This window comes from Arvicola amphibius, chromosome 12, assembly GCF_903992535.2.
Source record: "Arvicola amphibius chromosome 12, mArvAmp1.2, whole genome shotgun sequence".
NCBI lineage: Eukaryota > Metazoa > Chordata > Mammalia > Rodentia > Cricetidae > Arvicola > Arvicola amphibius.
The window spans coordinates 57,024,994-57,047,408 of NC_052058.2; the positions used below are offsets into that span (position 1 = coordinate 57,024,994).

Genomic DNA, 22,415 nt, shown 5'->3' on the forward strand with positions numbered 1-22,415 from the left:
AGTACACAGTTTATGCTAACCCCATACTTACAATCCTCCTGCCTCTGCCTCCAGACTGTGGGATTATAGGTTTAAACCATTGAATTCTTGCCAAGCCTCATCCTTCTTGAAGCTATCTTACCCTCTATCCTCATCCCTGATTTTGCCCACAGGGTTTCCTCCATCTTATAGTAGTGAGCACTTAAAATATATAGAGCCTTCCCAGTGGTCTGGTCTGCTGAAAACCCCCTCCACAATGTAAATTCTTCCTAGAGACTGATCATGGGGATAGAATCTACAGGTGCAGCCTCTTCCAATAGCTCACCAACCACCAACTTGGGGCTTTTCCAAAAGAAACACTGCCGGGGCAAAGCAGGGGGTGATTTCCTTTCTCAACAAGCCGCACTCACTGTCGCCCTCGACGTAGCCCGGCCCCTGGCCGTAGCCCCACAGGCTGGGTGTGACTAGGTTGCTGCTTTGCCCCTAAATTTTGGGAAATTCCAGGTTTTCTTTAGTCTTGCAAAGTGGGATTAGTGAGTACAAGCTCTTTTCACAGCCCTTTGATCTTGTCCTTGGGCCTCCAAGGTTGACCTTGAAAATGGCAGGGTGCCTTGGGAAATCACCTCTGTTTTGGGAAGGTCCTTGATAAGCAGCTAGCTCTTTTCCCGACCAGCCAGGCCGCTCTGGGGATAGGCTTTTCCGCAGCCACTGCAGAAGCATCGCCACGTTTTCTGCTGTGTCATCACCCCAAGAGCTGTGTGGGAAGCTGCTCAGGGGCTCGGTGGATGAAAATAAGAGTGGTTTCTCAGCCACCAAGGTTGGAAAGGGTGGGAAGCAGGTCATGTCCAACCTTGAGCTCTGCGACGCCCAGACACAAGAGCTGGGCCTTCCAGTGTTCTGTCATTCCAAGAATTCTACAGTAGAGGGTAGGGGTGCCCCCAGTGAGATACCACAGTAAGCCAAGGAGAATACCAGCCACGGACCTGGGCCGGGAGAGTCTTAGGTGGTTGGGTCATGTGCAGTGATTGTTCCCCGGGGTCTAGACTTGAAGGAGCCACAACCAGTTCCCAGCTATAGACCAGGGTGGGTTTGGCAATTGTCCGGCTTGAGGTGGTTCAGGCCGCCCACAAGGAGCACAGCCCAGAAGTCAGGAACCCAAGCTGCCCGATGGGCTGGCCTGATGGGTGAGGGACGGGCCGGAACTGCAACCGCAGTGGCCGAGATCGCGAGGGGGCGGCAGGTGCTGGAGCGGAGAGGCGGAGCAGAGCTGGGCAGAGTCACTAGCGTCCCCGAGTGACCTTACCCCACCCAGCTAGGGCGTAGGAGAGGTGGACCTGCAGCAAAGCCAGGCCAGGAGGTGTGTGTGTGGGTACCAGACACGAGGAAGATACCAAAAGATCAGGGTCTCCGGGACTCCCAGAGATCGACGCAGGTGCAAGTCACCGCACCAGCATAGGGAGTATCCTGGAACAGCTCGGGGCAGAGAGGGGACGCGCAGAGCACCCGGGGTACAACTCACCAACCCCCAGTCCCTCTCCGCGTCCCAGCGGCCGCGCCAGCCCCTCTAGCCCAGCCGGCTCCTTTGTGGCAGCCCCCCGCCTCCCCTTCGGGTCTCAGGCTCCGCCTTCTCGGAGCTGGCGATTGGTCCGCCGTGTCGCCGGTGGGCGTGGCTACGGGTGGCGGAGGCGCGGTATATAGTAAAGGTAGGGCGTGCGCCCTGAGCCAATTTCTCGGCTCGTGGCCTGCGCGCGCGTGTGTCGAGCCCGCGCTCCGCTCCTCTCGTCCTTCCCGGTGACTTTCCCTCCTTGTCCCTGACCGGTATTGGCAGAGGTCACAGCAGGCAGAGTGGTGCAGCTACAGCTTGGAGCGGCAGCTGCGGGGTTCGCAGAGCCCCCCAAAAAGCGTTCGGAGCGCGGGGAGAAGCGGCGAGAGCGGCCGCGCGCCCACCGCTAGGTGCGGGGCTCGGAGCCGCCCAGCCCGCGCGCGCCCTCCTCCTTCGTCCCTCCTCCCTCCGCCCCCGCCGCACCTCCCCCTCCTCCCGCTCTGCCTCGGCTGCTCCGCCGCGCGCCTCGCACTCGCAGAGCCGCAGCGGCAGCGGCGCGTCTCGCCTTTGGAGACAGAGCCGGGCCGCGGGGGACACCGAGCAGTCGCCGCGAGGACGCCAGGGCGCGCGCCGCACTCGCCCTCCCTTGGCCTCGGCCACCACTGCTGAGCCGCCACCATGGCCCGCGGAAAAGCCAAGGAGGAAGGCAGCTGGAAGAAATTCATATGGAACTCGGAGAAGAAGGAGTTTTTGGGCAGGACCGGTGGCAGTTGGTGTAAGTACGGGGCTCCGCGGCGCTCGCCGCCCGCGCCTTGCTTTTTCCTAGGAGGCGCATCCCTGTGCGCGGGCATTGCGGACTGTTCGGCGCCCACGGGGCTGTCCAGAGTATCGGGGATTATGTGGTAGGCGATGCTAGGAGTGCCCGGGCCTGGACTTGGCATCCAGTGACAAATGAGGGGACCCCAGGATGAGGCGCGAGTGGGGGCTGGAGCTGGTTAGACTGAGGGTTATGGGCACGGTATGGAATCTTCATCTCCTGAGCCTTCCGTCCTAGGAAACTCCGTCAGGTTCCTGGAGAACTATGTATGTGCCTTTCCTCCCCATCTCCCAGCACCTTAGATAAAAGAGATTTGGGGGCAGTGAGAGAAACTCGTGAGTTAACCTGTTCTAATGCAGGCGATGCTGTGATAGCATCATTATTCCAGCCTAAAAATGTACCTAGAATGGAGAGGAATGGGGAGGAGAAATGCGTCCACACTGCAGTATTTCATGGCCACGTCTAGGGTTTACCCTAGAGACAGTCCACGGAATCATCACAGCCCAGAAATGGCCCAGTGAGCTCCATGTCAGGGCCGTTTTTAAGCCTTGGCGAGACACATGGCCGTCTGGTGTTTTTAAGATATGTATGATACACATGAAGAAACAGGTCATCTTAGAAGATTTCATGCAGCCTGTTGCTTCCTTGGCTGGAATCCCCTTATAGCCCATTGAAAATTGGATATCATATATATCCAATATATATATATATATATACCTCTTTACGTTAAGGTGATAGGCTTTTTTTAAAGGTCATTTTGAAGGGCATAGTTGTAGATAAATCCGTGAATCGTGACTGCGGAAGGGAGGGAGGGAACTCCCCTATGCTGCATCACTGCCCCCTCCTTCTCCAGTATCACCACCACCACTTCTACCCCCTCTTTCCCCTCCTCTCTCCCCTCCCCTATAGCACCAGCATTGCAGTCACCAGGGGAACCCTGAAAACTAGGGATGGATGCCGTGTTCCTGTTTGGGGAGGGTCTATGGAAAGAGACTGGAGAATGAGTCAGGGAAACGGCGCTTGGCTGACATTTTGAAAAGGAAGAAGCTGGGATATATGATTCTTACCTCCCCCTCCAAGTAAAGAATGAAGTCAGGGAACCTTTCAACTGAAAGAAATGAAGGGTTAATAATGCATCATACTTCAAGGTTAGTCAAGGTGAAGTCTCATTGCCTGGCCTTACTGCAAAGCCTAGGTATCCCCGAGCCATGGCGAGAGCGTTGTTCTTAAATTAATGGCTTCTTATTTCACTTTATATTTCATTTTGTTTGGGGAGATGGTTCTTCAGTGGGGGTATGGCCATAGTCTTCCTGTGTTTCTGTCATGTGGAAGGGGAAGCCCCAAGAGAAATGTGAAGTATGTGTAGGATGAACAGCCAGGGTCATTTCCTAGCAACCCGTTGTAACTCAGCTAGGCCTAGGAGGCGCACTGCAGAACTGGCCCCTCCTCCCAGGTTAGCTGGGACTCCTTTGCCTGGTGGTCTGGCCCCTGCAGCATCTCACTGACTCCAGGTACCTTGTGAAATTTGCCCTCTAGTGTTTTTCCACTTCTTAAATATATTTCTTTCCTCATTCCAATCTCACGTTCCTTCTTTGAATAATATTTGCTTTAGAGGGTTAGGACGGCAGTATGGAACAATTTGTTCTGTAAGCTGACATTTAATGGGGCAGCCCTTCCATGACAGAGAGGGAATGAGAATGTGTGGTCTTGATAGTTACATCCAGTGAGGTAGTGATCCACACTGGCTTCTGTGAAGCAGCCATCCGAACTCACCTTCCATTTTGTGGGTGCTGAGCTCGAAACCCAGTTTATTTTGTGCTAATATGTCTGTTCCCTTCTGACCTGTAAGAAATTGCAGATGATGTGGCAGTAATAGCTGTCAGAGAGAGAGAGAGAGAGAGAGAGAGAGAGAGAGAGAGAGAGAGAGAGAGAGAGAGAGAGAGAGAGAGAGAGAGAGAGAGAGGCCCCCTTTCCAGCTCTGGGCCCAACATGGATGCCCTTGGGACCAGGGCAGGATGCCCTTGGCTCCGTTTTGCTTATAGGTAGATTTTTCACCAAGATGGATGGCAGGAGGCTCGAGTCTGTCACCTGCTGGAGAAGTCACAACTTACAAATCACTTTATGCCTTCTACCTTTTTATTACATTAATACAGGTGTTGGCAGGTTTTTATGTTATATTTATATATTGTATTTATATTGCTATCAGTCTCACATGCAACTTTTAAAACCTTTTGACATTTTAAAGGATATATTATCAAAACTTCAAGCGTTCCTTGTTCTTTAAATACAGAAAGAAAAGAAAAATTGCTTTAAAGGGGAAAAAAATGTTTCTAAAGCTTACAACCCAACCCTTACATCATGCTTCCCGGCTGGTTGGTGAACTAACCTAGCCTTTGTTTCTGCTTCTCTGTGCCACCGGTAGACTTGGTCTTGGAGTTCATTGCCTAAGCTCACCAGACCTGCAGGCTATACTTTAACCAAATGACTTCACTGCAGTGACAGATTTACTAAGTAAATCTCCAGGAATAGCAGAATTCCTCACTTGTCTTTGCTGTCCTGTGGGTAGAGTGGGAAGGGTGCATTTGTTCTTTAGCTTAATCATTGTGCTTATAAAATGACTTAATTTCCCCATCTATTCGTCTTTGAAATAGCGTCAGTTCTGCACCTTCTTAGCTTAGGATTAGCTACCTGGAGTCCGGGGAATGAGTACAAAGATTGTGGCTGTTAGAAGAGGCAAATGTAGTTAAGCTAAGAGCACCAAGGATGACATCGGGAGGGCCACAGCATCAGAAAGCAGCTGAGAAGCCAGGCTCTCAGGAGCTGTCTTGCTGACTGGGTTATACCAACTCTGTACCTCTGCAGAACATTCACTGGAAAAAATTTTCCAGATCCCTTGACGTCACAACCTTGCCATTTGCCTACTGCTGCCTGGATACCAAATGCAGCACTTAACCCTTGTCCTGCCGGGAGGAAGGGACAGAGCTTGAGGGCTGTGGTTCTAAATGATGCAGCCGTCTCTCCTCCTCCTTGATGACTACATGGCTCATTTCCACAACTGTGTGCCCATTTTATTCCTGGCCCCCTCCCATCATCACCCACACTTCTCAATAATCCTTTTATTCCAGGGCATTTACCTAGGACCCTTTAGGAGTAACCCACGCCTCCTTTGTAGCCATGGTTTTGATAACCTCACAGTTCTCTCGGTCCCACTTTTCCCTTCGGGTTGTTTGGCTGGCACAAGACAGCCAGGCGATGCCTAGTACAGCCTGTTACTCTGCTGCTAATCGGGCAGATAATCCGTGTAAACCAGTAACTGATAGCCTTATTCCACTCCACCGACTTTGTGTTGGTTTAAGGCGGTTTTTTGTTTGTTTGCATGCATGCTTTTCGTTTTTAAAATTTGCTCTTACTCAGCCTGCATTCTGTTAACTGTGAGAAAAAGAAAATTGAGTTTACATAGCCAGTTCTTACTCTGCTGGGCCGGGGAGAAGGTAAAAATGGTGGTTATTTGTAACATAGGATTTCCTTTGTATGTTTGATTGGTTCCCAATTGCCCCGTGACCCTGAAGAAAACGACAGCGCTCTGTAGATAGATTTGCCAAGGAGAGCTTCAGCGTGTATTTCTGAGTTGGTTGTTCTTAGGCATCTCCGTGTTTGGGGGAGCAGCAGAGCAGTGCATACCCCTTAGGGAGCATGCTGTTGTGGGTTGGATGCATTGCATAAGTGTGTGAATGCGGCTGCAGGTTTGCACTGGTGATTGGGTCTCTTCAGGGGAGGAAGTGACTCCCTGTTACAGTGTTAGCTACTGTTGAGCATTCCTCTACTTGTACCTTCCAAGAAAGAGCGCAGTTCCCTCTTTAGATTTGTGCTGGCAAAGGAAGCCCTAGAGAAACAGGTGGAAGAGGAACTGGGGAAGAGTTCTGGTCATCTTTGGGAAGGGCAGTCTTTAATTCTCCATGTGTGAGGACATCACCCCCATGTCTGTCTGTTCTCCCCACAGTTAAGATCCTTCTGTTCTACGTGATATTTTATGGCTGCCTGGCTGGCATCTTCATCGGAACCATCCAAGTGATGCTGCTCACCATCAATGAACTGAAGCCCACATACCAGGACCGTGTGGCCCCGCCAGGTAAAACCTAGGAGAAACTGCTGGCTTCTCCTCCAGCAGTTGAAGGGCTGCCACTTCCAACCGAGAAGAACTAAGCATGGGGAGGAAGCGGGAGGAGTGTTGCAGCTGCGACTCCTGGCCGCATTGCGGCTCAGCTCCAGATGGCTGCAGATGTCTGTCTACACAGCTCCGGGGTGACGGTGGAACACTCACTGTAGGATCGAGCACATCAGGTCCTGTTGGGGCTTCATTCTGCTTGGCCTTAACACACAAGGGCTTGGTCAGTGGGGTCATTCTGGGCCTTTTCAGCTCCAATGCATTTTTTTTCCACTAGTGAGGTGACCATAACTCAGATAAATCCTTTAAAAAAAAATCATTCCCCCAGAGAGGAGCCGCAACTCACCTGTTACTGATTTGCAGTTTGACCTTGAACACAGACACCCTCTTTGCTATCTCAACCTCTCAAACTTGTCTCTGTTCTCTAAAACCTTCAGTAAGCAAAAAGATTATCACAGAAAAGGTGACCCTCCACAAGTGTCCCCCCTGCTGTGGCTCGGCTGCTGTTGGTGTTGAGGACACACTAGTCTGTCACACCCTATGTATGGAAGGTCACTGCCCACAAGCCTGGGGCTAAACGGCAGCAGTAAACATTTTTGCTGTATGGTTCTCGTGCCTGGAGGGCAGAGCTGGGAACCAGACTCACAGCATAAATGACCTTGAGCGGTGGGGTGGGGTGGGGAGGTGACAAAGACTGTCCTGTGTGGGCACGGGTTTAGTGGCTCAGAAGTAGCCTTCTGTAGGTGACAGTGGGTCCCTGTACAGTCAGTCACTGAGCATTTCCTATGGCCGACATATCTTGGCTGTGAGGAGGAAGAAGCTGCAGAAGGTGAAGGCGGTAAGCATTGTCTTACTATGCTAAGTCAAAACATCTTCCAGTGCAAGGAAAAAATCCCAGAATATTTTCAGAGCTATATGGGAAGTAAAAGAGAAAATGTCTAAGTATATAGAACAGCTTAAACCTATGTCATGATGTGCAGACTGTACCAAAAAGTGGGTCTTTGGAAAGATCTAATGTACTGGGAAATTAGGATATTCCATATTTTCCTGGGCTGCTGTGGTCGTCTTCTGCTAGAGTCCTTACGGCAACACGAGTAATCGTCGTAATTATCAGCACACAGTCCTTATGCCACTAAAAGTTATCCTTTGGTCATGGTGCTGTTTTATAATAACTTCAGCTTGAGGCAAAGAAGACCACACAGTCATCCTTTACTTAAAAAAAAAGAAGACTATATAAACCTTGGAGAAATAAATAACTTATTTATTTAGGTTTTTGCTTTTAGAGACAGGGTTTCTCTGTGTAGCTCTAGCTGTCTTCGAACTAGTTCTGTAAACCAGACTAGCCTTGAACTTAGATCTGCCTGCCTCAGCTGGGATTAAAGGTGTGTGTTACCATGCCTGGCAGAAATAAGTAATTCAATAAGATAAAATTAAAAAAAAAATTCTAGTCCTTTTCTGGAAAGAAATCTCACCTTCCAAAATAAATAGCCAAAGTGTCCGATGCTTTAAGTGAGGGTTTGCAATTGAACTTGCCCTGACTGAGGTGCCCCATCCTCACCCCCGCCCCCATCTTCCCTCTTTTCCCAGCATTTTCTATTAGCACCTATATTTAGTGTGCTCAGCAGTTGGACTGACCTGACAAACCTTCACTTCTCCAAAGGAATGTGAGTGGCTCATCTCGGAAATATGCATTCCTGTCCTTTGGTCTGAGTCACGGGCGAAGGTTTCAGTCCTTCACCTTCCCAGTTGTCTCCTCTGTCCCTTATCTTGGTCATTTCTGTCTCTGTGTCCTTAGCTGCTGCTTTATAGTCTACACGTCTCCCTGTCCTATGGGTTTTTTTTTTCCCTACCCCTCCTAACACTTTAGAAAGTCATAGTCGGTTTTAGTCAGGTCAGCAGAGCACTGGCTGACAAGACAGTCGTGAATACTCTGCATCCCCGAGGGACCCTGACTAGACCCTCCTTAGCATCATTCTGAACAGATGTTGAGAATTCATATTTGGAGAGGTATTAATGATTCATTAACTCTCTGCTCACGTAATAAATGTGTGGGAGTATATATTCTGATCAACTTTTGGCTTCAACTTAATGTCTCCAAGCCTCCATTTCTGTCTTGGTCAAAGAGGGAAAGGAAAGTTCTGAGTCAGAAGTACGTGCTAAGTGTGCAAGGTTTAGTATTTAAAGATACAAGGACTTACTTAGGGCGCACTGTCATCTGACCTTGGGGCATGAATACAAACGTGGCCAATTGGGTTTGTAGTGTCCTTTACGCTTTGAAATGCCTTGTAACTAGAGCTCCTCCAAGTTGCATGTGTGCGTCTGGCCAGATCCAGCAGTGGTAGTCGTGCCCTGCTATAATCATGTAGGTTGTATAATGGAGAAACTGATAGGCCAAATGGGAACGTCCCAGACAGACAGGAGAAAAGTACAAAATGGAAGGGAAATTTAAGGACAAATGGGTCACATGGTTTCTGGACTCTGAGCAGTGGATGCTATTTCTTGCCAGATCTTACTCCTCAGTTGGAACTAACCTGCTTACCCCAATGAGACAGCAGTGTCTTGGACGAGATGGTGGCACATAGTATTAGATAACTATTTTCATAGCTCAAAAATCAGTTTCCAACTTCCTGTTAAAGCAGTCTCTAAAGCCCAAAGCTATTACACATAGGTTCATGAGATTTTATCAGCCTGAGAAGGAAGAGCAGGGTCTTGGAGGTGAAGCCAGCCTCCACCACACCAGGACCATTGAACACACCCAGCCACAGTTTCTTACCTATCCAATAGGAGGAATATCCTGTGATGATTAGATAGGAAATAAATGGAAAACTTACTGAGAGCAGCCTCCGATATTTATATCCCACCTTCCACTAGCAGCAGGAGGCTCTGAATTTCCTGCTGGGTGAGAGCACAGGGGGAGGCTGCATGCTCCTGGAGTCAGTCTAACCACAGAGAAGTATTTAAACAGCAGTGAATTAGAAAACATACTCAGAGTTTCTGTGAACCTAAATGACATGGTAACCAATGCTCCTCGTAGCATACTCATCCCTGCCCTGCTGTATCCAGGCTTTTGTCCAGAGGAGACTCCCTTGCAGTGTGGAGAGCAGCCTGTCCTTCAGTTGGATCTGGGCGAGCCAAGCACAGTGCCCATGTATACGCACCACGTGCTCTCGTGCACTGCGGAGAGCCAAGCAGAGTGCACGTGTACACACACACATGCTCCCATGTGTGCACACATAACAAGGCGGTAGTTGCTCACCTCGTTGCCTCCCTGTGGTGTAATTGAAAAGTGCCTTCCACGGGCTGTCACCCATCCCCCACCCCCAGGTTATCCTAGCAACTGTGCAGTGAACTGAAGGTCACTATGTGCCATTCCCTGAGCCCACAGAGTTCCCACCTGGCATGCTTCCTGGTGCAAAGGTAGGAATGTATTCTCTCTTCTTCCTCGTAAAGTTGTGGGAGGTTCTTTGTTTTGCTCTTAAAGATGTCTCAGTGAGGACAGCACTCATTTTAAGAGGGTCAAATTCTTGGCATGTGGTAACCAGAATTAGGGCAGGAAAGTGAGGTGGATGAACCTTAGCAGATCATGGACTGGCACCATTAGCTTTTCATCTTGTGAATGGCACATAGCTAATCTAATTCACGAGGGCATAGCCATTGTAGTCCACATGCTTCAGGCTCCTGAGAAGTCTTTATGGCAGGCTCAGAAAAACTGTTTGCAAGTCACTGATGATTGATCCTCTCCAATTTCAGAGGTATAGGTTAGAGGACTTTGATGCCATCTCTAGTTAGTCAGTTAATTTGTGATTGCCTAGCTGACACATTTGGGTCTCTTCCCGCCCTCTCTTTCCAGCCTCTGAACAACCCTGCCAACCTCTTCCCAGAGGAGATGGCATTGGTAGTACAAGCTTTCCTCATCTGTGGTACAAAAAAGGGCTTAAAGAGGAAGATCTCAAGCTTCCAGAATTTTCTTGCCCACATAGCTTATTTCTAGAGTTTCCTAGGCATGCAGAAAACCTAGTGATTGACATACAGTATTTTTGGAAAGCCAGGTGTAATGCCTTGTGCCTTTAATCCCAGTATTCGTGAGGCTGCAAGTTTCAGGTCTGCCTAGAACTCCAGAAAAGTGGAAGATGAAGATGAGTGAGCGAGCGAGCCAGGACCTCTGTTAAGTAAGATGAACTAACAAAGTAATGGAAATGATTCCGGGGGGGGGGGGTTGGAAGAAAGGCAGCTAAGTCAGTGTCATCTCAGGCTTGTGGCCTTCACAAGAAGAGAGCTCCGCCCTGGGAGATAGCAGTGGAAAGACACCTTCATTTCTGCTGATGGAGAATCAGACAGGGTGGGACTGATAGTGACCAGTTAGTGCTCTCACGCTGAAACTCACCATCTGATGCTGACCAGATCCCAGAGAGGCTAGGGCAAGGAAGGGGATCCCATGGTGTGTTACCCATAACTTCTGACCAGGAAAATACCTCTTTTCCCACTTCGTGCAAGGATAGATAGGCCCCTATAGTATGATAACTTACTAAGGTATCACATTTCGGGCTATTAGCAAATGTCCTGTTTTAGAGTTAGACAAGTCAAGTATACACTTGTTCTTTGTTTGACCTTGGACCAAAAAAAAAAAAAAAGCATAGTGTAAAACGTCTAGTGCCTGTCTACTGTGTTCCCCTTTATAAAGAAGTGTTATCTTCCTTGTTTTGGGAATGAACACAATTATGAATCTTCCAAAATGTCAAGCACAATGTCCTATGAAACCACTTGGAAAGGTAAAGCATCCACACTAAGTGATTCCTTCTCAGCATCTGAAGTTGAATATGCAACTTCTGAGAAAAGTCTCCTGATGAGTACTTCTTTTATGGTGAAGGACCTGCAACCAGACTTTGTGGCATTTAGTTTAAACTGGGGCACAGATTTCTTTACCCCACCAGTGGTTAAAAAGCCACGTAGTCTGTAGAAACAGGTGAGAGGCTCCTCCGAGACTTTTCAGAGGTTGCAGGTTTGATGTGCAGGTGTAGATAGACTGTATGTGACCGCTCTTGGCTAATCCAGCCTCCAGTCACATGCTAACCCTGATGCAAAAGGTAAGTGGGAGGGAACTGGTTCCCAGAATTCTGTTAGGTAAGTTGATAATAACCCCACAGACAAAATAATAAACAATAGGTTGTTCAGATTGACACTTTGGGGGGGGGTAATCCAAGTGTATAACTGTAGAGAGGCACTTGTGTATGTGTAAGCCATTCTCGTTCCTCCATTTTCTTTTTAATTGGGGAGTACTGTCAGCCTGCAGTGTGTTGGAGATGTGAATGGCTTCATGCAAACGCTTCTCTTAGCTTCCTGTGCCCTTGGAGGGTTCTGTGGAAGATGATACCTGTTGGAGAGTATTTGGCTGTGAGTCATCAGCTATATCAAATGACAGGGCCAAGCAGCTGTGCTTTGGGATTGACTGGAGAAACTGCTGCAAGGTTAAAATGGCTCCATTCTCCTTTAAATACTTCAGCTCTGCAAGCAGACGGAGAAGTCACAAACTTGCTACACTGTAACCTAATTGGAAACAAAATGCTTGCTTGTGAAAAGCCTCTTTCTTTCTCCCTCCTGTACTGTTCACACCCACTAAAGTCAGCAGTGGGGATGTGTGCCTCCTTTGTTTCTCAGGAGATGAGTCCCGAGAGGCAAGTGCATCTAGAAGGGGCGAGTGTGAAGTCAGAGGTTTCTTTTCTTACTCCAGATCTTAATGTAAAATTGGAAGTACTTGTAAGAATCCAGATATGAACATGACTCAGATCGTCCCAGTCCTTCCGTAGCTGCCTTCCTTAGGTAGGGCTTGACTAGTTTATGACTCGATTCACTGGTGGCATCCGGGCAAAGCTGTACTGAGCTTCACCTCCTTAATGTGCATTTAAGCTCTGACAGCCAAGAGGCAGAAGGCTAGATCTGTTTCAGGGCCTAAGGTTTGAAACAACCGTGGCCAGCGCTCTGAAGGTCTGCTCTTTGGCCTCTGGGAGTTAGCATTGCAGATAGAGCTTACCCTTGGTCAGTTATTACTAACAGCTTTAGGAGTGGGCAAGAGGAAGCTAGAAGATCTTGCCTAGGTACACTAGCTGGCAGAAGCACCAGTTAGCAGGATGGGGGTGTGGGGTTGAGCTATGACGTAGATATTGGTGTGATTCCAGTGTTTGATTTCACTGTTTGCCTTGACTAGAGAGGAATGGTACTGGCTGCACGTCACACTTTGGGGTCAGTGGTGGCACTCTAGGTAACAACAGTACTTACACACTGTTTCACAGGGCAGTTGGTAAGCAGTGGGTAGCTGATAAGGCTGGCATACACATGTAGGTGAACATGGGGTCCTGAAAAACACGCTTACAACAACTGAGTTACAGGAACTCATGTTTGGGGCTCTGGCACATGTCACCCTGTCTCTTAATGGGGACCTAGGGTTGAAGTGGCGAGAGAATAAAAAGCCCTCACCGTAGTCCCACCTCCACATGTTCCCTTTCTCTTCGGAGAAGTGGCGTCAGTGCACATCATACCGACATCCAAGAACTGGCCCCTCGAGCAGCCCCTACTAGAGAACACAGACAGCTGGCAAATGAGAGGCAGCGGGGATTGCCAGCTGAGGCCAGGACAGAACGGACAGTGCCACGGGTGAACTTGCCTTGCAATCTGGGTCCTACCTTGTTTATTTTCAGTGTGACCTGGGGTTACTTTAGTCATTGCAGCTCGTGGGGTGAGACAGAATCTCGTATTGGACTCCGGAGCTTTGTTAGCAGGCTGGTTTCTGCTGAATCACCTGCTCTGCTGGGGACCACAGCGTGCACTGCCGTCACCACACTGGTGGCCCTTCATCAGCCGCCTGAAGTTCTGTTCCTTCCAGCTTCCCTCCTTTCTGAAAGATGGGTAGGGCTGCTCCTAGCCTCCTGACACTTGATCCGTTGCTTTCTTCACCCTTCAGGCTGCTTCTCCTGGCCGTGGAAAGCTGAGTAACCCCGAGCACACAGTCCTACTCTTCGTCTATTCTGCCTGACAGATTCACAGGCATTCATTCTCGTCTCTTAGGCATGACTGCCCCTCAAGACTCCATTTTCTCTGGATCCCAGAGCCAGGCTAGGAAAACGCCTGTCTTTTTTTTTCTTCTCCAGCACTTGGGTGTATACCCTTCACTTCCCCACGGCCAGGCAAATCACCTTGGCTTAGATGGTTGGTTATAGCTCTCCAGCTGCCCGGTCTATCTCAGTACCATTCTCCCTCTGCTATCCTGTGCTAGCTTTTGTACTTGCTTTCCCTTTGCAGCAGCCAGTGGCTTTTGCTGCACTGCTTCCAAGCCCATGGGTGGACCACAATGCCAACTTCCCGCCTAATGTAAAACGATTGTCTAGAATATATTTAGATGATTTTAGACGCAAAACAATATTTCCTGGTTTATGAACTTTTAAAGACTGTTTAATCCTAGTAACCTTTGCTTATTTCAAGCTGAAGACTCTTTTTTAGTTAATTCTGAAACAGTATTCCTTTTTACCTGTGGACGGCTTTTTTTCCTGTGTTCTTTAGGTTTTGCATTAGCCTTATCAAGAATTTTTACATTTTTAAAAGAATTTATTACAGTTATGTAAGATGCAGGGTACATGTGCTGTGGTTCTCATGTGGAGGGCAGAAGACAACTTCAGGCCTAGAGTTTTATCCTTCCGCCATTGTGTGGGTCCCAAGGATTCAACTCAGCTCAGTAGGCTTGTTCAGCAAGCACTAACCCTACTGAGAATCTCATTGACCCCTCCAGAACATTCTTCATTGTTGGTTGGAGACAAAGTCTCAGTGCGTAGCTCTGGCTGGCCTAGAGCCTGTTCCAGGCTGGCCTAGAATTTACAGAGATCCACCTGCCTCTGCCTCCCGAGTGCTGGGATTAAAGGCCCGTGCTACCATGCTGCACAAGAGGTTTGATGTTTTCCCTTTGAGCACTGTATCCAAATCTCACTCTCACTTCCTTGTCTTCTCCATCCATCCCTTTTGCCATCTCCCCAAGGGGCTGCTTGGAGTTCCTGCAGTCGGGCCAGCCCCACTTAGCGCTGTTGAAGCTCAGAGCAGCCCTCACTCACTGGAAAAACTAACAGCTGTCTACTCCAGCTTCTGTTGAAGCCCTGTTCTCAAGCACCACACATGGGGCTGCTAAATAATTAATTGCGCTAGTTATGTTTCCACTTTAATTATGCTATTGTCTGCCTTGATGTCGCCACTATTAAATTCTAATTCTCCAGAGCAGTCATTCTAAACCAAGGGTGCTTTGGGCTTAGAGGTTATGCCTAGGTAGGTCTGGGATGGATCCTATGGGGCCGCCTGTTTCATCAACTTGAGGGGAGTGGGATGGGTGCTCGCACCTGCCGCAGGTGAGGGATGAAGGTCAGATGTAGCTCCTGATTAGCAGGTCCCTACACAGGGCCAATCTGGAGATGGAGACAGAGCAGCGAGGCTGTCTGACACAGTGAGCACACACGTGTGTGTGTGTGTGTGTGTGTGTGTGTGTGTGTGTGTGTGGTGTATTCCCACTGAAGGATCATCCCATGTTTATTTGGAAGTGGAATGTAATTGAGTATCTTTTATCTGGCTGTCCTGGGGTGAAATGTCATTGTGATTGCTTCTCCAACTCCCTGACCTGGGTATAGTGCTACTGTGTAGTATTATCTAAGTGCCCATTTAGGAAACCCTGTGAGGGCACAGACTTCCGGACATGAGAGACTTATAACAGAGAATGTAAACCTATGTCTCATGATCTTGACTTTCACTTTGATAGGTACTGACATGCCTAGATCTTTGAATTGATAACTGCATATATATCTTAAATTTCCCATTTGAAACTGAAAAAAAATCTATCCTAGATTTTAAGAGCCAAAGGAGAGATTGATTTTTTTTTTTTTTTTTTTTTTTTGGTTTTTCGAGACAGGGTTTCTCTGTGGCTTTGGAGCCTGTCCTGGAACTAGCTCTTGTAGACCAGGCTGGCCTCGAACTCACAGAGATCCGTCTGCCTCTGCCTCCCGAGCGCTGGGATTAAAGGCGTGCACCACCACCACCCAGCGAGAGATTGAATTTTTATAATTCTTTGATGTGGAGTATCAAAGGGAGTGGCACCTGTACACCGGCTGCTAGCAATGTAGTTTTAAGAATGTGTGCACATGAAGGCACTAGGAAAACCACAGACATTGGAGAACCGCACACCTGGGTTGGAATTCTGGTTCTGCTTTCTCTGCAACCTTGCCCAGAATTCTTAACCTTTCATTGCAAGTGGTATTCTCATTCATAAAACAAGTTAATGCCTACTCTGAAGTGTTGACAAGGAACCTGGATGGTATCTGGTATTATTTCATCATCGTTACATTTAGCTATCTAATCTAAATGCCATCTGATTGAATTTGAAAGGGAAGTGGGGATTTAACGCATGCATCACATGAGCCAGGGCCGGGTGGGGGTGAGGGTGAGGAAAGCCTATTTGTTCAGGGAAAGCCTGCTTTTGAAGTCCCCTGATTGCCTTTCCCACTGACGTCGTCTTTCTGGCTTTCATTGCTGTAGGACTGACACAGATCCCTCAGATCCAAAAGACTGAAATTTCCTTCCGTCCTAATGACCCCAAGAGCTACGAGGCCTATGTGCTAAACATCATCAGGTTCCTGGAAAAGTACAAAGATTCGGCCCAGAAGGATGACATGATTTTCGAGGACTGTGGCAGTAAGTGGCTCACTGTAGATTCACCCGGTCATAATATTGACCGAGTTGCCATTCTTTGCTTAATTTAGTAGTTTAAAGGTAATATTACTGAATTTTGTTAGAATTTCTATGAAGTTTTCACCTTACTTTACAATAGTTAAAAGACACAAGCGATAAGGGAGGTGAAATCATGTTTGATGTGGAAATAGTTTAGTAAAATGTTATGATAAGGATGGCGATAAATAATAGACATCAAAGTCACAATAAAATACATTGTTTTCCTGCAGCTCCAGAAAATTCTGACCCAAACCCTTTGAGCTCAAAAAAATGATCGACAGTCCTTTTAATTCATCATGTTCTTATTGTAATGTGCCTGTTCCTGAGCAAACCTGTGTGTGGATCCTGTCAGAATGCTGTTGCTGATGCTGCCGCTGCTTAGGCATGCTCTAGCTTCCTGTTAGTCCTAAGTAACTAAGCAAGCCGTTAGAGCAGTGGTCCTCAACTTGTAGGTTGTGACCCCTTCACAGGGGTCCTAGGACCATCAGAAAAATACAGATATTTACATTACACTTCATAACAGTAGCAAAATTACAAAGTAACAGTGAAAATAGTTTTATGGTTGGGGGTCACCACATGAGGACAGTATGAAAGGGTCACGGCATTAGGAAGGCTGAGGACCACTGCATCAGAAGAGATTATCAGGGACCGGAGAGATGGCTGGGGGGTAGGGGTAGGGGTGGGGTTAAGAACACTGGCTGCTCTGGCTGCCCGTGCCAAGGTCCGGAATTCAATTCCCAGCAACCACATGGTGGCTCACAGCCATCCTCTTCTGGCCTGTACATGCCAGCAGAACATTGTATGCATAATAAATCAGTAATTATTTTAAGAGAGAGAGAGACTGACTAACAGCCCTAAGTGTGTGCTGGTCATAGAGCACAGGCGGTGAGCAGTTCAGGTTTGGGGTCATGCACCAGAGGTTGCCTTTGCTAGCATCGAAAGTCCCTGTCTAATACATCCCATGTGTAGCTCTGTCCTCAATGGGAAGTTATCAGGAACGAAAAGTTCTTTACCTTCTTCAGTGCAGAGCAGACGGCTGGGGCACTCTGTCAATGTGTTTGTGCTTCTAGGTATGCCCAGCGAACCCAAGGAACGGGGAGAACTTAATCACGAGCGGGGAGAACGAAAGGTGTGCAGGTTCAAGCTCGACTGGCTGGGGAACTGCTCTGGAATCGATGATGACTCTTTCGGCTACAAAGAGGGGAAACCCTGCGTCATCATCAAGCTCAACCGAGTTGTGGGCTTCAAACCTAAGGCAAGTGGGGTTTTACAGATGCACTTTGTGGCTTAACTGACGAGACAGGAAGTTTTAAGACACACTCGCTGCTATGTTTGAAGTGCTGTCATTCAGTAGTGTAAGACCAAAACCTTTCTCCTGCATCAAGGGCAGCAATTTCCATCCAAAGTTGCAGACCGAGTGCCACAGCCAAATTTTGGAGTGTCGCCCTGTTTTGAGACAATCTCAGTGTAGTCCAAGCTTATCCAGTGTCTCTGTAGCCAAGGCTGCCCTTCTGGTCACCACCCTTCTAGTCTCATCTCTCCACTGATGGGACTGCGGGTGCCTCACCCACAGCTCTCTGTTCCTGTTCTTAATACTCGGCTCAGTGTCCAGATGAAGTCATTCTCCCACACGAGCGTTTCCTGGCTATGAGGTGTGAATACAGACAAGCTGCTTTTGGTTTGGACTTGAAGGATCAACAAGAATATTTCAGAAATACTCTTGCTGTCTGTTAATCTGAAAAAAAAAATTTCCTAAATGATGATTTCATTACAAAACCCAGAAAATGACACCATCTCTGAACTCATTTTCCATGCAGTTTCTAATAAGCGAACATTACTTGATCACTAAAAATAGCCAATTGCCACTACTGTTTTTGCGAGAAAGTCTTTAGAAGAAGGAAAAGCATTACTGGTGTTGTCTCGGCTCTTCTACATGGTTATTTCATTCTCCTCAGCTCATGAATTAAACGCTTCCATAGCCATGGTTTCTGCGTGAGGTTCCTCTAAAGATGACATGAACACCGCCCAACGTTAGTGGATACATTTTAATTCCGAGGGGAATTGACTGCAAGACATTAAGTTTCCTGGACAAACTCACTTCCTCTCTGAAACCTCTCTCTTTCAGTTTCTACTGTATGCTAATTGATTTCCATAATACTTGTTACCCAAAAGAAAGTCAGTGTAGACAGGAAATGTTTTCTTGTTTTGAGATATGATGTCTCTATGTAGCCCTGGCTGTCCTGGAATTCTGTGGACTCACAAAGATCCATCCACTTGCCTGAATGCTGGGATTAAAGGTGTGTGCTACCAGGCCCAGCAGGAAAGGTTACTCTAAAGAATGTATCCAAAGCTCCTTTACCCTACCAGAGGCAAGAACCAGTAGTGGGTGGCTGGCTGGTTGTCTTGATGGGTCTCTTGCGAATGTTAGTGTACCTTTCAACAGACTCTTAATCTTCCTATGGACAAGCCTATAACCATAGTACCATAGGTAGCAATACTACTCCATGCTTGTATTTGACATTTACATGGCCAGGGTAATCTAGCAGTAGGAGGAATGGGTGTCGGTGTATCTGAAGGAAGCCTTTCTGCTCTCCCAGTCATTGGCTTTTAATGTCACTCAGCACACACTCTTCTTAGTGGTTCCTGTTGCACAGAGGCAAAGGCTAGCCTATTGTGGTTTCTCTTCCTACATCTGGAAGGCCTGTTTTGTGATAGATGCTGACTACTCCTTTTATATTTGGGCTCCAGTTAATCCATTGCTTCTCATTTGTCTCTCCCACCCAAATCGCCAGCCGGTTTAGGAGTGGAATTTTTTGTTAGAGAGTGCAGTAGCTCATTTCAGTCAGTGTACCTGGTTCCTTATCTTCTGAGGGTACGTCGTGGCAACATCTTAGGTCAGTCAGTGTTTTCTAAGTTTTCAAGGCAGGAATATTGGTAGCAGAAAGCCCCCAAAAAGTCAAGTCTAGATGCCCATTCTCTCACATTCTATAAGAAGTAGTGTCAATATGAATCCCTTACTGATGTATAGATCTGTTGGTGTGTGTGCTACGTCCCATGTCCAGGCTCAGACGCAATGCTAACGTGAGTGAGCAAATGACTGCTTTCCAGAAACACATGGTCATCGTCCTTGGGAGATGTGAACCAGGGACGTGGGTGGAGGGCCCTGCATTTCTTGGGAGCAGTCCTTTCCAGGCCGGACTCACAAAGGCCCAGCTCCCCATTGCGGAAGGCGGTGCCACCCTCACCTGCTTTAGGTACCGCTTCACCTCACAGAACAGGAAAGGAAGAGCCTTGGGTGTCAGTGTGATGCCGTCTCCTCAGCAGTCACTGAGTTCTTCTGACTGCGCATGGTCCTCTGAGGCAGGCTTACGTAGGCTAGCATCACACATCCCTGAGTGCTGGGCTGCTTTGTCGCTCCATGGTGGTCACCACACTTGGACACCTACCTTCTTCAAACGAATTAAACAGAATCTTCTAATTGATGAGGGGAATCACTTCCTCACTTTCCTGATATATTTTATTAGTTCAGCAGCTTTTTGTTCACAGTGTCTGTCGGTTTGGCCTACATATCAGTTTTATTTTCCAGGAAAAAAAGATACTTTGTTGACCAATGTGGGTTTCACTTTTAGCCTCCCAAGAATGAGTCCTTGGAGACTTACCCAGCGGCGAAGTATAATCCAAACGTCCTACCTGTTCAGTGTACTGGCAAGGTAAGAATGTGGTCAGGGCTCCCGGGGGTGGGAGGGAAGTGGATGAGACTCCATACAGTTAAAGGGACAGTCTGAATACAAGAAAGTGCTTCCTGGTGTTACTCTGAAAAAAATGAATTGGAACTAGACATAAGTTTGTTTACTGGCACAAGAAATCCAAATATCTGAATTTAATCTAGTGGAATGTGGGTTTATGGACCTGAGAGGTGAGCTAGCCCACAGCATGTGCTAAAAATTCAGGCCAACTTCCTTTTATTGTGGTACCAAGCCAAGAGTCAGATGTAGGATACAGGGACAAACATGCAGACAAATACTGCTGGAGACAATGTCCGTAACGAAGCTGCATCCACCAGACAGTCCAGGGAGTTCCTCTCACCATTGGCCGTATTAGGAGGCCGTGCCAGCTTCGGCAAATACTTGCTTGGCCTTGGTCTCAGTGTCTCCGTTTATGCAGTGAAAGCAGCCCCCTTTAGCGAGTGTTTTTTGGCTGCTCTGGGCAGTGAAATTACTTCCTGTGGGGCCATCCAGTGCTTGGTGGCCCCCACTTCTGAGAGGCTTGAGGTAGGCATGCCATGGGGTGGCTTGTTTTCTTTTCCTCTGGTAATCATTTTGCAGACTGTAGGGGTTGAGAGTCTTGCACTCAAGAACAGGACGAGACCTGTGATGGGTGCCATTAAAATTCAATTACATTCCCTTTCGGTTTCTAGAGAGATGAAGACAAGGATAAAGTCGGAAACATCGATTACTTCGGAATGGGTGGATTTTATGGCTTCCCTCTGCAGTATTACCCCTACTATGGCAAACTCCTGCAGCCCAAGTACCTGCAGCCCCTGCTGGCTGTACAGTTCACCAACCTCACCTTGGACACTGAGATTCGCATTGAGTGTAAGGCATATGGTGAGAACATTGGGTACAGTGAGAAAGACCGTTTTCAGGGACGCTTTGAGGTAAAAATTTTAATTAAGAGCTGATCACGAGCACAAATCTTTCCCACTAGTCATTTAATAAGTTAAAAAAGATACACAAACCTACTAGTCTTGAACAAACTGTCATACGTATGGGACCTACACTTAATCTCTATGCTTTACACTAGCTTCCGCATTTAATAGGTTAGAATGTAAATTTAAAGTGTAGCAATAGCAACAAAATATTTATTCTACTGTAAATGACAAAAGAAAAATAAAAATTGAGCCTTGGGACGTGCCCATTTTTACTGTAAATTAGATTCCATAACTGACTTGTAGTGAGCCGTGCTCTGGCCCCTAAGTATTGCTGCCTCGTCTGTTTTATTTAGTGTACAGTACTATAGGTGCGCGCTCTGGTCATTTTTCAAGCCATGTTTTATCATATGTTTTCTACTTTACGTGAGCAAGGTTTGCTGTCCAAGGTGTAAATATTCAATGGGAATAAAACTGGCATGGTACTTTTTCCTTTTCTTTCTTATTTTTTTTGGCTCTGAAATTTCAAAGATAATGGCCCATCGATGAGCATTTTTAACACACTCCATAGTCTTTTCCCTGTGGTATCAGGTCTTTATTTTTATCTCTATTTCCTGGGGCTGGGGGCGGGGGTGGGCTGTCATGGGGGAACTGCCCTTTAAGTTTTAAGTGACACTGCAGGAAAACAAAGGTGGTGGGCTGTGCTGTGCTCCGGGCTGTGCTGTGCTCCGGGCTGTGCTGTGCTCCGGGCTGTGCTGTGCTCCGGGCTGTGCTGTGCTCCGGGCTGGATGCTGTCCGCCATCTTTCCCCTGTCCTCCAGTGTGTTCTGAAGCTGTGTCAGGTCTGGGTCTGCCCATCACCTTGGCTAGTGATGGGGCTCATTCATTTGCTTTGTCCGTTTTCTTTTCCTTCTTTCTTTCTCTGGAGGCATCATGTGCTGGTGCTGTGTCTTTATGAATGTTTTAACCATTTTCATGGTGGAAGAATTTTATATTTATGCAGTTGTACAATTTTATTTTTTTCTGCAAGAAAAAGTGTAATGTATGAAATAAACCAAAGTCACTTGTTTGAAAATAAAATCTTTATTTTGAACTTTATAAAAAGCAATGCAGTACCCCATAGACTGGTGTTAAATGTTGTCTACAGTGCAAACCCATGTTCTAACATATGTAATAATTGCCAGGAGTACAGTGCTCTTGTTGATCTTGTGTCAGTCAGGTTAAAACAACGGACAATAAAAGAATGAACACATTCCTCACGTGTGTGACTCGCTTGTCTTGAGTGTCTCTGTCTGTGCCGTCTTTACTCTCTGTATTGTTAATTATCCAAGATCTTGAAGAAATACTGGACCTGAAAGGCAAGCACAGGCTGCCATTAGCTGCCACGCAGGTCTGAGCTCGTCCACCTGCCACCTGCTCAGAGTTTGATAGGATGCACACCTCTTCCAAAGGGATGACTGAGTTAGCAAGAGGCAGAAGCCAGTAACCCTGAAGCTCGTTTAGAAGGGTTTGCA

At 47.5% G+C, this 22,415-nt stretch overlaps 2 protein-coding genes across 4 annotated transcripts in view; one reads left to right on the forward strand and one right to left on the reverse strand.

The window, feature by feature from the left end:
• The first annotated feature begins 1,710 nt into the window (after positions 1–1,710).
• On the forward strand, positions 1,711–22,156 carry Atp1b1 (ATPase Na+/K+ transporting subunit beta 1). Its single transcript, XM_038348830.1, has 6 exons — positions 1,711–2,297; positions 6,340–6,468; positions 16,063–16,218; positions 17,325–17,509; positions 19,884–19,964; positions 20,672–22,156. Exons 1-6 carry the CDS (start codon positions 2,201–2,203, stop codon positions 20,933–20,935), a joined length of 912 nt encoding a protein of 303 aa, XP_038204758.1. The 5' UTR covers positions 1,711–2,200; the 3' UTR covers positions 20,936–22,156.
• The window catches only part of Nme7 (NME/NM23 family member 7), a 135,592-nt gene continuing 135,142 nt past the window's right edge, over positions 21,966–22,415 (reverse strand). For all 3 annotated transcript variants that reach the window (XM_038348828.1, XM_038348827.1, XM_038348829.1), the window contains exon 13: positions 21,966–22,252. In XM_038348828.1, coding sequence (XP_038204756.1) covers positions 22,220–22,252 — 33 coding nt within the window. In that variant the 3' untranslated portion in view covers positions 21,966–22,219. The remainder of the gene's footprint in view (positions 22,253–22,415) is intronic.

Coding starts and splice junctions, on each gene's coding strand:
- Atp1b1 (XM_038348830.1), top strand. CDS start 2,201: ATGGCCCGCGGAAAAGCCAAGGAGGAAGGCAGCTGGAAGAAATTCATA. Junction 6,469..16,062: donor GGACCGTGTGGCCCCGCCAG/GTAAAACCTAGG, acceptor TCATTGCTGTAG/GACTGACACAGATCCCTCAG. Junction 19,965..20,671: donor CTGTTCAGTGTACTGGCAAG/GTAAGAATGTGG, acceptor TTCGGTTTCTAG/AGAGATGAAGACAAGGATAA.